The following is a 16,056-nucleotide window of genomic DNA, read 5'->3' as shown; positions in this document are numbered from 1 at the left end:
CTTATCAGTCTTTATTAGCATTCATTAGATCTCTGATTATTGTTTACTCTGTCTGTTGTTGTCTGGAGATTGGAGACATGTGTTTCCATGTGTGTGTGTTTGCAGATGAGCTTTGAGCTTGTTGTCGAATGCAGCAGGAAGTCAGATTGTAAGTGTTCTCTATCTGTGGGTCATTTGTAGTATTTCGGTTGTGTTTCGCTGCATCGTGTCTTTCTTCAGTGTGTGTTCCCGGTTTGTGAATGAGTGAATTAGGAGCAGGTGGTATCCGCTGATTGGCTGCCTCGCCTGATTCTTGCCACATGATTGGTCAGAGGGCGGGTCCCTAATCTATTTGAACACCTCTCCAGCTTCGCCACCACCAGGCGACGCCAGCATGCTGTTGCTGTCTGTGTCATCGGACAGCAGTCCCCAACCACTGGACCGGTACCAGACCATGGGTCATTTGGTTCCAGGCCGCACAGAGAGAATACATACGTTTTATTGGTTTATTTTATTTTCGCCGGCGTCTGCAGGATGTTTTATTTTGAAAAATGACTCGCTTGTCTCCATTCTCTTCCGCCTGTTCTTGTTTCTGAACTTGACTCTGAATAAAAAAAAAACAAATGTCTCTGGCGAGCTTCTTTGAAAAGAGGAAGAGACTCCAGACAGAAGAAAAAGTGAAACATATTTAGCAATAGAAAGTAATTTTATTTGTTTATGACACTTACAATAGAAAAAAAATATTGTTAAATATAAAATATACTATTTGTAATGTGTGCAATAACCGGTCCGTCTGACATTGTGTTGCTTGAAACTAGTCTGTGGGGCAAAAAAGTTTGGAGACAGATGTTCTAGTAGGATGCAGCAGCAGCAATAGTTAGTAGTCGGTGCTCTGTGGATTTTGTGGATTTCTAAACTTTGTGAAACGTGTAAATAATTGTGTGTTATCGTAGAGCAGTAGTAGGATGGAGAAGCCTGTTTTTTAAAAACCCTTTTTCTCTTTTAATCTTCATAGGAGGTAGGTGAGATTATTATCATTTATTTACCTTTTCTTTTGAAGCTAGAGTTGATTTCGAGTATTTTTGTTTATTACGTTACGTAAACTAGCATCAGCAGCCAAGTACTGCCTGTGTGTTCTGGACACTTCCACCCCGTCAGAGCGCTGCCCCGGGGTGGAAGTGTCCCCCGACCGCACCGAATATTCAGATATTCATCATTAATATCTGAATATCCAGAGAGCAGAAAGTTCTATTGGGACCAGCCCTACTAGTTATTATAACAACTATAAACAATAAATATTAACAACTAATGAGCCTTCCAGCATCAAGCCCTCCTCGTATCTGGACCTCCGTCTTGACAATCCGACAGCCTTGATATCCGACATAGAAGAAGGTTTTACGTTTAGTGTCGGATTATCGAGTCACATATGCATGGAGGAAGTGACAAGATTCACTTAAAACTTTGTTAAAAACACACTTTTAAAGCACATCAGTGAGATTAAAAAAGAAGTAGGACTGTAAGAGTCAGAAGATTTAACAGGTGATGTTCTAATCAGTTAAAAACAAGCCCAGATATGAGAATGTGTGACTGGATAAGACCTGTTTCATTATTCAACAGTGTCTGTTTAACCCACTCAGTTTAATTTGTGATCTTTACACACAGACTTCTTTCCGATTATTATTATTTTATACCCCGTTTGTTCTTGTGGTAATCAGAGGTTTTCATTGTTTGATCTAACCTCTCCATAGCTGTGAAACATGGCGCTACACGTTTATCTCCAGACAGACCGGAGTGGATGTTCTGAAGGAGCCTCTTCACACTGTATTAGTGTTATTAATGAGTGACTGGAGCATGCAGCAGGAATGCAGATATGAACCTACTGCAGGCAGCCTCTGGCATTCAGATGTGTCCTTCTTCACTAAAACACATCTCTGGTCCGTGAGCATGGACAGAAGGTTTCCTGTGTGAGCTGTAATGAACCCAACTGGTTGTGATTTCACTTCTTAAACTGAGATTTTAGGTCCATTTTCATCCTTGAGCAGTTGGATGTTAACCGTGTGAGGTGTCAGCAGCTCTCTTCCTAATACTGGGCCCTTGAGTGTTGTAATTAGAGACAGAACGATATATCGCTGGGCTGATATGGGCCTCTCATATATATGTATTAGTGTAAAGAAATGTTGGCACTGGGGATGCACGATATATCTGCCACCACATCGGTCGATATCAGTGTTTTTCTGATATATCGGTCCGATAAACAAATTTAGCCGATGATTGTCTATCATCAGCGTCTCTACATTTGGTATCGCTGCTATTCACAGATGTTTTCACTTAAATGATCCTGAAATTAAAATATGCTTTTTGTTCCGTAATAAAGATGTGGTCTAATCTGGGCTTCTTTTGAATAGTTTTCTTGCTCACTGATACTCATTTTTCGGTATGAAGATAAACTGAATATCGACATCTGGAATATCGGTCATCGGCGATATCAGACATCCTAATATCGATATCGGCCCGAAATTTTAATATTGTGCATCACTAGCTGGCGCGCATCAGACAACATGTGAACCAGTGTGACGGCTTTCTGTTACAGAACATAATTCAGGAATAGATAGTCGGTGTGATTTAGAAATTAGTTAAATGAAGCAGTTCCCTTGTTTAGGATACCACCTGTCTGCAGCACATGTAGCAGAGCTCTGTCATGATTGCTGGAAAGATAATAAACAACGACCTCGTTAGTCTCCTTTCCCATTACAAAGTGTTGGACTGTATCTAAAATCGGTATCGGCTCCAAACATCCAGCATCAGTCGGTCTTCATATAAAAATATGTGTATAAATCCAGTTCTACGTGCACATTGTTAAACAATTAAATTCATATATCTTTATATGTGCAGCCTCGGGCTTTAGCCAGTACGATATTTGTGAAACATAACGCTATGCCGTGTTACTCAGAAGCTAGTTAACGTGTGTGTCTGCGCTACACACTGAGCTGTGGTGAGGATACCTGCAGACGTGACTAAACGCCACATTGTGATTACGTTGTACGCTGACAGACAATCAGAGCAATGAAAGCTGGTGCAGAGTGAGCCATATTGAGCAATTACTTTCCCTTTCAGTGTCATCATAAGGCGCTGAAATAAGGAATTTGTCTTGCTATTGTTCCGCGAGCAGGCAAGACATATTGTGCATAATTTATTCCAGGCAATCAGTTGGTTTGGAAGCTTAGAAGCATGCAGAAGAGCGGCACAATGGAGGCTCTCTCAGCCCCATCATAACTTTGTCACTTATTCTGCGCGCTGACAATGCATGTCATGTTGCATTATTTGCCTTGGATGAGTGTGGGCGGAAAAGGCAAACAAGATTAGTTGATGCATGCACTTGTTTTTCTGCGAGTGAATCGAGGCATTTAGAGATGGTTTAGTGAGTCAGTGCCAGTAGCACACCCATCAAACTCATCCCTCTGACAGCGCCGCGTATCTGTAACGCTGCTCCACTCGTTCTCTGCAGGCACACCGAGGTTGCTTCGAGGTGGTCCATCGGTGACTAACTGCTGCTGCTGCTGCTGCTTGAGATGTGGTGGATTTTTTTTTCTTCCTCTCGCTGGTGTTTTCTGGAAAAATCTGCCTTTGCTTTATCCTCGTATGTATTGTTGAGCTCGCTGTTGTTTCTGTGGGCTGTGGGATGAATCCTGGACTCAGGCCGAGTTTGGTGGAACATCTAGGGAAGGAGGAACCAAACCTAGATGTGGCTGCACTTTTTCTTTTTTGGTTTTCTTCGAACTGGAAAGAAAAATCAAAGACAGATACCCAGTATATATACAACCCTTGTTAGAGAAGCTGTATTAACGAGCAGTATGTTAAAATAAAATATCTGGATTTAAAACCTTGACCTTTAAGTAACTATATCTGTCAGATGATGTAGTGAAGAACATATCACATCCAGTTTATTGTCATGTTGCTGTACGTACAACAGCAGTACAAACAAGATGAGAGAGGATCCAATAACTAAAAGCATTTAAATAAAGAATCGTGGATCAGCACTTCAGCGTTCTGACAGCTGGTGGAATGAAGCTGTTGGTCAGTCTGGAGGTTCTTCCTTTAACGCTCCGGAAACGTTTGCCTGATGGCAGCAGTTCAATCAGTTCATGGAGAGGGTGTGAGGAGTCCCGGGTGAATATTCGGACCAATGGGGTGGAAGTGGGTGGGACGCACAGGCTGCTAATGCCCGTTTAGGATAGAGGTCACAGTTCTGTTTCCACCATCAGGTGGTGCCGGCGGTGGGTGCATATATTCGGATCTCAAACTTGCTATGTGGACACATAGACTGTATAAAAGATGGACGTAGCTACCGTGACGTCACCCGTTGGTTTCTGCACTGAGAACATGAAGCCAGGGTTTTGCTACTTCCTGGTTGACATCTTGGATTTTTGGAGCCAGTGACGCAAAAATCGTGGGAGGGGGGCGGAGCCATAGGAGCAGCGATTGGTCAGACGGATTGAGAGGCGGGCCCTCTCTGCCCCGCCCACATTTACCGCCTTCTGCTCGCTTCGTCTGTATGGTCGCTGCTGACTGTCAATGAAGCCAGCCACGCCCCTTGCCCAGCAACATGTTGACGATTTTTTAAAAATTCAGTATTGATTTATTTTCAGATTGGCCACCTGATCTCTGGATTTGATCATGAAAACTAATAAGAAAACAATCCTGAGCTGTAGGAATGCAGTATTTGGTGATCTGTGATCACTTCTTTTCCAGTCCCAGTCTATGGGAGCCAGGGCTTTGTGGAGCCAGCAGCTAGTGGACGTAGTGATGCTGCAGGTTTTTGACACTTCTGGGTTGGCTTCATTTTTCAGGGCCGGTTGCTCCGTCCATCTTTTATACAGTCTATGTGTGGACACCACCACCACGACTGAATATTCTGATATTCCAGCCCTACTGTGTCGGTCGACGCAATGCATTCGCCCTCCTCCTCGGTTCTTCTCGCTCCATGTGCATTAGACAAAAACAACGGTACTGCCCGTTTCCCTCAAATTTTATCGCGATATTTCAATCTCATATCATCCCCTAGCATTACCGTGCACGCTATGATATGGTCCAGCCCTACTTGTGACGCTATCTCGTGTCGTAATGCTCCATCACAAACCTGGTAAATATTGGACTGAAGCTGGACTATTTAAAAAATGACATCACAAATCCATTCACAGTGAAACTCACCAATAGATATTTCCTGCAGAACCCGTACATCAGCGCCGCAGATACAGACGAGACACATCGTCCCTCCAGCCGTCCTGTTAATGCTGCAGAGTATTGACATGTCATTAGAGCAGCTGTGGCAGCTTTTCACTTCCACACCGATGGCTGCTTCACCAGCTTAAATGTCTCCCCGGGGGTATTAACACCGATGGCTCTCTGGTCCACAAAGGAGCAAAACAGGTCACCCTTCAAATAACAAAGCTGATTTGTTCCATAACTTCAGCTGTTGCCGGCTGTGATACATTACACGGCTCTCTCAGCAGCAGACTAGTGCTTCTATTGATCAGCCCTGTCAAACTGTATAACCCCATCTGTTTGGAAAGACCCTGCCATGTTGAAGTTGTAGCTTTTTCTTTTTTTTTTTTTATCATCCGTGAAGAGAAACGTCCTCTGATGTAGTTTTTATGTGGTGACGGGTAAACCCAACCTAAATGTTTTGCTGTGTCTTGCTGTGCTTCTGCCTGACAGCGAAACACGAGCTCAGCTTCACTTATTTTATTTTTCTTTAACCTTTTTTTAACCAGTAGACTCAAAATCTCTTTTACAGGAGAGAGCTGGCCGAGGTAGCAGCCAATCATAGCGTATTGAGATGCAACAAATACAGATTAAAGAACCAGAACAACTAATAAAACATCAAGAAAAACAACCACACGTCTCTGTCACCATGTGCTTTATGACGCCCTTAAATTTATTAATTGATGTGAATGTTTTTAATCTGAGATCTTCCTGCAGATTATTCCATCTTTACTGTTGGCTCTTCTACTTCACATCAGTATTATTGTGTTACTCTGGATTTCAGACGAGGCTCAGACAGTCTGAAGGTAAGATACAGGAAGCTGGTATGTATAGGGTAAAGTGGAAATAAACCAAGAACATAATCCACTGCCATGTGCAGGCACTTCATCAACAGGAAACCTCTGGACTCATGCATCACTGCACAGACGGCGCTGATTGATGACAAGTGATCTCAGAGATTCAGAATTCAGATTTAGAACCCAGAGCAGAGTCTTGTAAAAGCAAATAGTGTTTATAGAAGAGCGAGTGTAGAGCAGCTGAGCACAGTGTTGCTCTGAGCAACAGGGTAACATCACAGATTCAGATTCGTTTTATTGTCGTTGCAACGAGTACAATGGAAGGTAAGGTGCAAAAACAAAATATAAAAACTTTGTTAACAACTATATACATTACTAAAGAAATATATATAAAAATATGAAATTAAATAATATTTTAAAAAGTAGATATTGGACAGAGCTAGTTGTATATTTACAATATATTGCACTTTTTGCGACAAGGAGACATTTCTGGCGCTGTTTTTCAGTCCTGGTTCTGATGGTCCTGTACCGTCTGCCCGACGGCAGCAGCTCCAACAGGAAGTGTCCCAGGTGGTAGGAGTCCTTCAGGATGGTGTTGGCTCTCCTGAGGCAGTAAGAGCCATGAAGGTCCTCCTGTGTGGGTAGAGGCCACCCAGTGACCTTCTCAGCCGTTTTGGTGACCCTCTGGAGTTCTTTCCTGTTGCCGATGTGCAGCTGGTGAACCACGTACAGAGGCAGAAGGTGAGGATGCCCTCCATGGTGGAGCAGTCTCTAACGTACTGATGTTCAGCACATACGTTTTAAATGTTCAGACTTTAGGACCTTCATGTGTGAGCATTGTTAAATGTGCTCGACACACTGAGAGTAAAGTTGACGCTGATGGAGGCGTTCGTTACTAAACTGGCTCATCATGAACCTAAGTGTTGGAGTCTGAGCTGATGAGGGCGCCAGAAGGGATCGTCAGAGTCATTAGAGTTCATCTTGTGATTCCCATTGACTCATTCCTCAGCTCCTCATCTCCCCACGTCTTCTACCAAACATACAGGCAGAGGAGAGAACAACAGGCATTTAACAAAACAGACATCCTTGCCTCAGAATCAGGGCAGTTTTTTGTTTTTTAACGCTTTGTCTATTAAATATGACGCGTGGCATCATCCGTCTATTGTTTGGTTATTTTATGATCTCTGTCACACGAGTCCAGCAGTGTTCATGATAACGTGCTGCATATATTTACTTATATTTGAATTTGCAATGTGGCATAATGTGACATGAACGTACACATGCCTTACATTTTTATTTCTATCCAACACATGCATGTGCCGTGAAGTATGAAAGAGTTGTGACGCACAATATACAAATACACAGTGACATGTATTACGACTGGGCGATGTATATATTACATATTTGTCAGTCCCGCTCCTCACATGATTTGTATATTCCAGCTGCCTTTTTTTTGTGCATGACGGGCGGCGAGCAGACATCTGCAGCGACGCTCTGCTCACAGCTCCTCCAGCGAGCCTCCTCACTCCTCCTTCCTCCTTTTAGGAACTGAGTCATTGTTCAGAGTGGTGCACTGAGATCGATGTCCAGGTCACAGCCAGGAGGACGGAGGAGACGAACGGAGCTCAACTTTGTAAAATGAGCTGAGCCTTATGAATGTCTGTTCATGAATCCAGAAGTTACGCTTCACTCGGTGCTGTGAACGTCAGACTCACGGTGTCACCAGAGAACATCTGTACAGCCCATACCAGGAGTGTCCAATCCTGGTCCTGGAGGGCCACAGTCCTGCATGGTTTAGATGTTTACCTCTTCCTACACACCTGATTCAAATGATCAGCTCATCATCAAGCTCTGCAGAACGATCCCGATCATTTGAATCAGGTGTGTTGGAAGAGGGAAACATCTCAAACATCCTCGAGGACCAGGACTGGACACTCCTGGCCTATACTGTGCTGAGATACTTTACTAGACAGCTGATGATAAAGCAAATAACTGAACATCCCTGTTATCTGTTTACCTCGTTATTCACGACACATACGAGCAACCTGAAGTCGTGTTCACCTGAATCCAGCCCAGTTTGCTCGTCCTCTTCATTATTCACGTCCGTCTCTCAACTTTGAAAAGAAAAATTCGAGTGAGTTTTTGTTCTCTTCTTTGTGGAGTAAAATTTTTGCCCTACCGCGCCGTATCTAAAGCCTTTCTGCACGATTGCCTCTCAATTTAGAGCAAATTCACTGCACCGCTTATTGTAGAGTGGAGATTTGCTATCTGTCAAAATGAGCTTTTTTTTTTTGAGTAGATATTCGGCTTTATTCGAGCTCTTGTGTGTGCTAATGAGCAGGTATTCTCAAATATAGAAATCTAATGGAACATGGATTTGACGGTTGATGGACCGTGTGATTGCGGCGTCTCAGAGGACGGCTGTACGGCCGATACGTACGGTGAAACCCGCTCGCCGCGGCTCTAACCTAAGCCTGTTCTTGTGCTGTTTTCTGTGCAGAAGAACATGACGCTGAAGCCCCAGGAAAGCAGAGACAACCAGGCGGGACCCCTGCACAAGAAAAGGCCCGTCAGAGTCCCCAACGGCCTGAGCCTGGAGGCCTGCAGGAACAACTACCACCACCACCAGTCGTCAGACCAGGAGAACAACCCCCGGCTGGCGCACACGCAGGGCAAGAGGAAGAAGAAGCACCCCAACAAGAAGCACTCCACGGTGAGCTGAAGCCATTCCTCTGACTATAGCACAAAATTAATAAAAACTGTGTTTCCTCTGTGAGCTGTGATGTTCAGTCCTGTGATGTGAAACTGCAGGAAAACAAACATGTGATCCTAATGCTGAGAGAGCAGCCGGCTCGATGTGAAACACTTTCTAGAAATGCAGTTTGATTTCTGTTGGCTTTTGCTTTTTTTTCACGACGCTGAAAACAGTTATTTGGAAAAGACTTCTCTTCAAGTATTTCCAAGCTAATGCTTCAAGCTGTTTTTTCTTCCTCTCGTATTAAGGCCAGGGCAAAGAGATCCTTTAGCTGATTCCTCTGCAGCTGATTGTTGGGCGTGCAGCCACTGGAGGTGGTTTGGTCATAAACATGCAGGAGAATCTGCATCCGAGAACTGGAAGGTTTGAAGGTTTTTCATGGATTATTTGTCACAGTTTGCTTATATCTCAGAGCCTGACTGTTGTTTAGAGGTGATTTAAAACGGTTCTCCAGGTGCTTGATGAGTGGTCAGTTTAGCTGTAAATCTCTATCAACACAAATCTACTAATCAGTTATATTAACGTTATTGTTCTGTTTTTATTCTGTCATGCAGCCAGCTCCTCTTCACCTCATATGGTGACACTTTACTCTCCTAATTGTCATTTATAAGCAAAACATGAATTAAATAAATGATTAATGACAACGTGTTTAGTTGTAAAGCAGCTTTTTGTTTCAGACTGTAACACCTGTGAGCCGAACAGCAGGAGGTGGTGACAGATTAATGAGTAAATGCATCCATGAGATCACCATGTCGTAGTCGAACAGGTATGATGTTAAACGGGAGAGTTAAAGAAAGACATGTTGCATTATTCTCACGAGGGTTTGTTGATACTCACATCACATGCAGCGTTTATGATTACAGTCTAGGGCGGCAACAAACAGTTCATTTCATTGTTAATTAATCTGTGATATCGATGAGTTGTTTGATTTAATGAGTCAGATTGTGGTGAAAGATGCCAGAACAAGATGTCCTCACGTGTGTTGTTTTGTCCACAGCAGACAGTTTGCTGCGATACAGGAGTAAAGAAATGAAAGAAAATATTCAGCATGAGGAATTTATTCTTAAAAAATTAATTAAGCCAATTTATTCAAATAGATGCAGGTTAATTTAATGTTTGATAACTTATTAATTATTTCTTGGACCTGTATTAAAAACAAGCTAAATTCATCTGTGACAGAACAGAAGAGAGAAACAACCACGAGGAGCAGAACCCGGTACCGTCACAGCACAGCCGTGGTCGGTGGTTTAATGTTTTACATGTTGTGGTTGAATGAAAAAAGTCAAGCTGCTCTCCCAGTGTGAAATATAGCTCCTAGGTGAGTGTACATCAGTGCACGTCTCAACATATTTCTGTGTGTAGCAAGGTGACAAGGTCACTAATGAATATTTATGGTACCCTGATGCGGCGGCGCTTCTCCGGCAGGAAGGACTATCTGTTACAGCGCGCAGGCAGAGACTCAGAGGTTACGCTTTGCTGTTTATCTGGGAGAGAGCTGGTCGTCTTGAGCTGCTTACTCAAGGACGTGTTTGTGTGGGTCGCTGCCGGACAAGCGGACATACGGGAAAAACAAAGATGTAGCTGCAGCGTTGGGTGGAACACACGCTGCTGACAGCGCTGTGGTTCACATGTTGGTTTCACCTTTAACCTGTTGGCCATATATTTGTGGGCCGTGCTGGATGGTGCATGAACCAATTGGAAAACTTTTCAGACGTGAGCTACCTTCACAGCACACTGCAAGGCAAAGCCACATTATCCTACAGATATCTGGATTATATTTCTTGTATCAGACAGTTTTGTTGTGTTCGTCCTCTGCTGCTGAAGAGACGATGCCCTCAGCTTGTAGTCATTAGTAATGTGGCTGGTGTGGTGATGGAGAACGTACAGCCGTGTTGTGAGGCGGTCCACTGCAGTGAGGCTGCTGCCTGTAGACCTCCGTGCTGAGGGTCACCACTGCTGCCTGTGTGACATGTCCGTCCCGGTACTGGCTAATGGACAGATGGTGCTACCTGCCATTTCAAGGTTGTCCTGCACTCCACTGATGGCTGTGTACAGTACAGCAATGGCCACATAAAGGAGTGTGTGTGTGGCAGTGTATTAAAAACAGGGGGTTCCTCTGGACTCTTGTGTTGTTGGTGTGTGTGTGTGTGTGTGTGTGTGTGTGTGTGTGTGTGTTGACTGTGGTTGTGTGTTTCACTACTGACTAGTGTTGAGGCTGAAGCTGATCTTATGAGCCCAAACACTCACACTGTCCACAGGGGGAGGTGAACCCTCTGTGATGCTCCTGTAGTTTTCCTGAACAGCGGTTCTGAAACTCGGTCCAGCTTCTCACCATCTTGGTAATCCTTGACTCCTCTGAACTTCCAACTAAAGGTCGAGCCTGAGAGGCGCTTAACCCTCTGAACTGCAAAAACTTCTGTCAAGTTGAAAACACTCGACAAACTCACTCCTTTATCATCACAAACAACTGTAAGAACAGGAAGAATTTTGGGATTTTCAGTTTTCATTTCCTTGCACTAGGTGGCTCGGTGGTTAGCACCGTCGCCTCGCAGCTAGAAGGTCGCCGGGGATCTTTCTGCATGTTCTCCCCGTGCAGCGTGGGTTCTCTCCGGGTTCTCCGGCTTCCTCCCACAGTCCACAAACATGCTGAGGTTAATTGGTGATTCTAAATTGTCCGTCGGTGTGAATGTGAGTGTGCTTGGTTGAGCTGTGGAGACTTGGACAAGTGTCGTAAATGTTGATTCCATGATTTTCAATTTTGGTAGAATGTTTCCGTAGAGGTGCAGGGATTTATATTGACTATAGTGAGTAAAAATGCACTAAAAAAAGAACCTGCTTGGAGTTTAGAAGGTAAATCATGCATAACTTTGAACCTTGATAGAATTTAAACGGCTGAACTCTGTCACTATTTACACCCTGTACCAGTTGTCATGAGTTGGGAATCAGCTGTAGAGACCAGAACCGTTTGTTGGACCAGACTGTGAACACGTGTGTTTCAGCTGTCAGATGTTGGACGTTTTAAATGCTGGTCTAAGGGGATCAACTCAGTTTTTGTTGCCAGCATCAAGTGGTCATTTGGGGAACTGTAGTTTTTGGCACTTCTGTCTTGGCGCCATTTTGGAGGACGCCACTTGACTCACTTTACAGATGCATTCATGCACATGCAGACGCATAAACATGACCAAGCATTCCCATAACCCTCCACACACATCACAGGAGTGTCATGGCTTCAGCATGTTTGCTTTGTCACCAGTGAGAGAGAGGAGTGGCTCCATGTGATCGTGTTACATTATTTTAGTGATCGTATTGTGTGCAGATGGTTTCGATGTGTTGATTCACTGCTGAAGTGGAAACCGAAGGCTGTTTTTTTTTTAAGAAAACTTGAGCTCCCTGCAACCTGCACGTCAACCCATCAACCTTGATGCTCCGCAACAAACTAATCTGTCACACTTTATGACGTGCATAATTGAAAAGATCATCATCTGTGCCTTACCCTCCCCTTTTTGTCCTCTTTAAAGAGAAACAGGCCGCCGAGTCACCCGGTGGAACTATTATCTTCTCTTTGGTTTCACTATAAATAAATGTGGAGGGATTGTCCTCACACAAGGTTACCCTTTAAATGTCAGAGGTCTGTCTGAAGGTTTAATTCTCCATTTAGAAATGCTACAGTCTGAAGAGAGAGCGCCTCTTATCAGCACTTTTTGTTCGCTCTGATTTGAAGCAGAATGAGGGAGGGCGAGAGGAAGCGAGACAGAGGGAATTTGATGTTGAATAAAGCAAGAGGTGTTTTTTTTTTTTTCCTTTTTTATTTTTACCCCTTCCAGCCGAGCTCGCAGATTGCAGCAAATGTTTTCGATCTCTGGCACTGACCCAATGTACTGAACTATGAGATATTGTAAGCTCAAGGGGGGAAAATAGAGAAATGTTTATAAGCGCCTCTGACATATCGCCTCACAGTGGAAAAAAAAAAAAAAACCCAGATAGAGGAAGCTTCAGTGCAGATAGATGAGAGTGCACTAGCAAGCCACAAATTACATGATTCTGCTCCTCTTTCATCATGTTGGAGGGAACTTCTCCCTCCTTTTTGTTTGTCACTTGGTCTGTAATGGATCTGGATTTTGAGAATTTACTTTTAAAAGAAGTAATTATAGATCTTTTAGGTGTTATAACTAGCCACTGTTCTCTTTGGTTAGTCAGCTTAAGGCATGCACATGTCTGAATATAGGCACAACATTATCTTCATGAACTTGGTCAGCACAGGTTTTACTGTACTTCTCTGTCACCTGCTTATCATTGCAGTGACGTACGAACAGCAGGAATAAATGTGACTTCTTCATGCATACGGTTTTTGTGTATCAGCTGCTTGACCACCTCAGAATCTCTTGAAGCTGTGCAGGAATGATCTTTGGCATCTGGAACTGACATCTGCCAATTTTGTAGCTGAAATTTCAACATTTTCCTAATTTTTTACCCAATAGAAATCTTCAATAAATCTCTCACAGGATGGAAATTGAATGAGATGCCACTTTCAGGTGTTCATATGTTTTGAAATATATGTCCTAGAGTCTTCAGATTTTCAAGAGATGTTTAGAAGTTTCTGGTTACTGGAGGAAATGGCAGCAAATTCTGGCAATCAAGACTCTTTGTTTCCTTAAGACCACTCAAATTCAGCATTTGTTCAAAAATGTCCAAAAAAAGTGGATTTTTAAAAAATCTATCTCTAATGCGTAAAATCTATTTGATCAATTTTATTGTGAGAATATTATCTGAATGACATCGATAGTGCGTAGAAAGGTTTCATATGTTCGTAGAAATAGGAGTTAGAGCCAATCAGAGTTGACTAAGATATAAAAGTAATTAATTTCCAAACAGCCAGATGGACGTCTTGAATCACGGGTAGAGTGATGACATTCAGGATAGTAAGAGATGGAAGTGTCTTCTACTTTCAATTTCCTTCCATAATGCCATGAAAAACATCCTTTTATGTCTTCATGCTCTGGATCAGTATCAGACGCCAACTCGAGCCACCACGTCCCATGTAGTAATAATAGTCAGGAGCAGAATGGGTTTAGCGTTAAGACAACATGGAAGCACCAAGTATTGACCTCATGGGCTTTCTACACGGTCCTGCTTGAACATCACGTCCACACTGAAGCTCTGGTTTTTCTTCTTCTTTGAATTAGGTGTACTCGCCATTTTTGATTTTTGATTTTATTTGCAAGGATGTTCATACATTTTTCCTAGTTTTTTTTTGTTGTTATTGTTTTTTTTGGGTCATGATAATCATGCCCCCGGCCCCTCACATCACTGGGTCTTGGTCCATGACCAACATAGTGTTGGGTCCTCTCTGGAACCAGTTGTCCCGGCCTGGAGCCCGTTCTCTGGCTGTTAAGACCTGAACATCACATTCTGAACTGGCACGAGCTTCAATAGCTCTCACTTGTCCAGCCTCCTTGGTGATAAAGGGACATGTGGTAACAAGCATGGAGGTACTTATCTGTATACAAGGACTCATCAAATAAATTCAACACTGTGGTGATAAAAATCAAAGACTCCACCTGATTTAAATGACCTCACTGAAGCAGTGTTCCTGAGCAGCGCCACACGGCTCTGAGTGGTCCTGCAACGCTTGTGACGCTTTCTTGAAGTCCTGTTCTGTAAACATGTTGAGCACCATCTGCGACGAGCGCCGAATCTCCTGAACTGTGCCAAGACGCCGATCCTTCAACTTCGGTTTCACTTTGGGGAAGCAGAAGAAGTCACAGGGAGTCAAATCTGGCGAGTGGGGAAGGAGGCGAGCTACGATCGTCTCGCTGCGTGTGATCATTGTGTCTGGTCTCACAGCTCAGTGAAGCTCCCGCATGCCATGAAGCTACGGCTCAGGTCGTCTTCACCAAATGCTTTTCCTCTGATACCTCGATAGAACTCTGCCTGTACAGTTTGACTCTGAGTGGCTAAATCCTGGCGCACAACAACGTGATTGTTGAAGAAAACAAACACTCCTGATCTGATGTGGGCTCTTCCTCTGTAAAAACCTCCATTTCTTCTCGTGGTGGAAGCCACCCGCCCGCCCACCTGTCGTCACCAGTGATGGCTCCTGGGTTGAAGCTTGGCCTACTGACACAGAGCGTGATGTTTTCTTCTCTGCTCCAGTTTGTCGTCCGTTGAGAAACAGCAAATACACACCTGCCAGTGGTCACGGCAGCTTGTGTAACACGGGTCATGCAACATCCTGAGTCGGTACCGATGCAGCTCACACATGTTGCACGTTCACGACCATGATGAGGTCCATGCTCGTGCACTTCAGGTTGCTTTTACTGTAATTATGCGAGTTTACAGAAGACGTTTACGCCCACTTGTCATGGATGTTCTGCAGCTGAAATGTGTTTTGCAAACAGCGAATGTCAAAGAACACGGTGCGGTTCTGTGAAGAAGTCCGGGAATGTCATAAATAGGTCACATTTCAGATGGTAGCAGCGTCATAGTGCTTGTTTTACACACACGAGTGTTTACAGGAGCCCGACCAGAATGTAAAGACTGTAATATACCCACATCACAGCTTAAGGAAACAAACAAACCCACAAGGAAAAGATATTTGCGTGTGCTTGTTTATTCCTGCGTCCCAGTTGATATCTGCAAACAGATTTTGGAAACGTTTCAGGAGAAGTTGCCTCTGACTAAGTAAATAACACACTGGTGGGCTTCGTGAGCCTTTCAACACGGGGTCACATGTTTGCTGTTGCTGACCCGCGTTCACACTTGCATTTATGGAAGTTGACGTGCTTTGCCGTCGTCTGGCAATAATGCAAAATAAAAGTTCTCCGGCACCGATGTGTGTGTGTGTGTGTGTGTGTGTGTGTGTGTGTGTGTGTGGGAGTGGGTGGGGGGTGTTTTGTTCTGACGAGGCTCTGTTGTGCTCACTGATGTTGGAGTGGTAGCCTGTGGTGTGTGGCGCTTTGTACAGTAGCTCTGGTGAACAGAGGGGCGTGCTGTGAGGCCCATCTGCTCTCTGGTGCTGGGGGGGGGACTGTAAGTGTAGGGGGGGCGAGCAAGGAGAGCTCAGGTTGGACTTCCCCCTTCTGATCCCCCCACATCTCGGTCCAACCACCTGCCTGTCTGTCTGCTGGTCCGTCTGGCTGGCTGGCCGGCTGTCTTCGTGTGTTTGTTGTCAGACGTTTGGGAGCAGTGATTTATAGATTTATGGTGGACTGGACTCCCCGTTGGAGGTGGTTTGTCTGGGTTTGAATATTTGCTGTGATTGAA

The 16,056-nt window shown here is 44.1% G+C and overlaps 1 protein-coding gene across 1 annotated transcript in view; it reads left to right on the top strand.

The window, feature by feature from the left end:
• The window catches only part of auts2a (activator of transcription and developmental regulator AUTS2 a), a 363,956-nt gene that overhangs the window by 87,062 nt on the left and 260,838 nt on the right, over nt 1–16,056 (top strand). The window contains exon 2 of the mRNA XM_008289372.1: nt 8,539–8,751. Coding sequence (XP_008287594.1) covers nt 8,539–8,751 — 213 coding nt within the window. The remainder of the gene's footprint in view (nt 1–8,538; nt 8,752–16,056) is intronic.

The sequence above is a fragment of the Stegastes partitus genome, unplaced genomic scaffold, assembly GCF_000690725.1.
Source record: "Stegastes partitus isolate 25-593 unplaced genomic scaffold, Stegastes_partitus-1.0.2 Scaffold610, whole genome shotgun sequence".
NCBI classification, from domain to species: domain Eukaryota; kingdom Metazoa; phylum Chordata; class Actinopteri; family Pomacentridae; genus Stegastes; species Stegastes partitus.
This window is presented reverse-complemented; position numbering and strand designations above follow the sequence as displayed.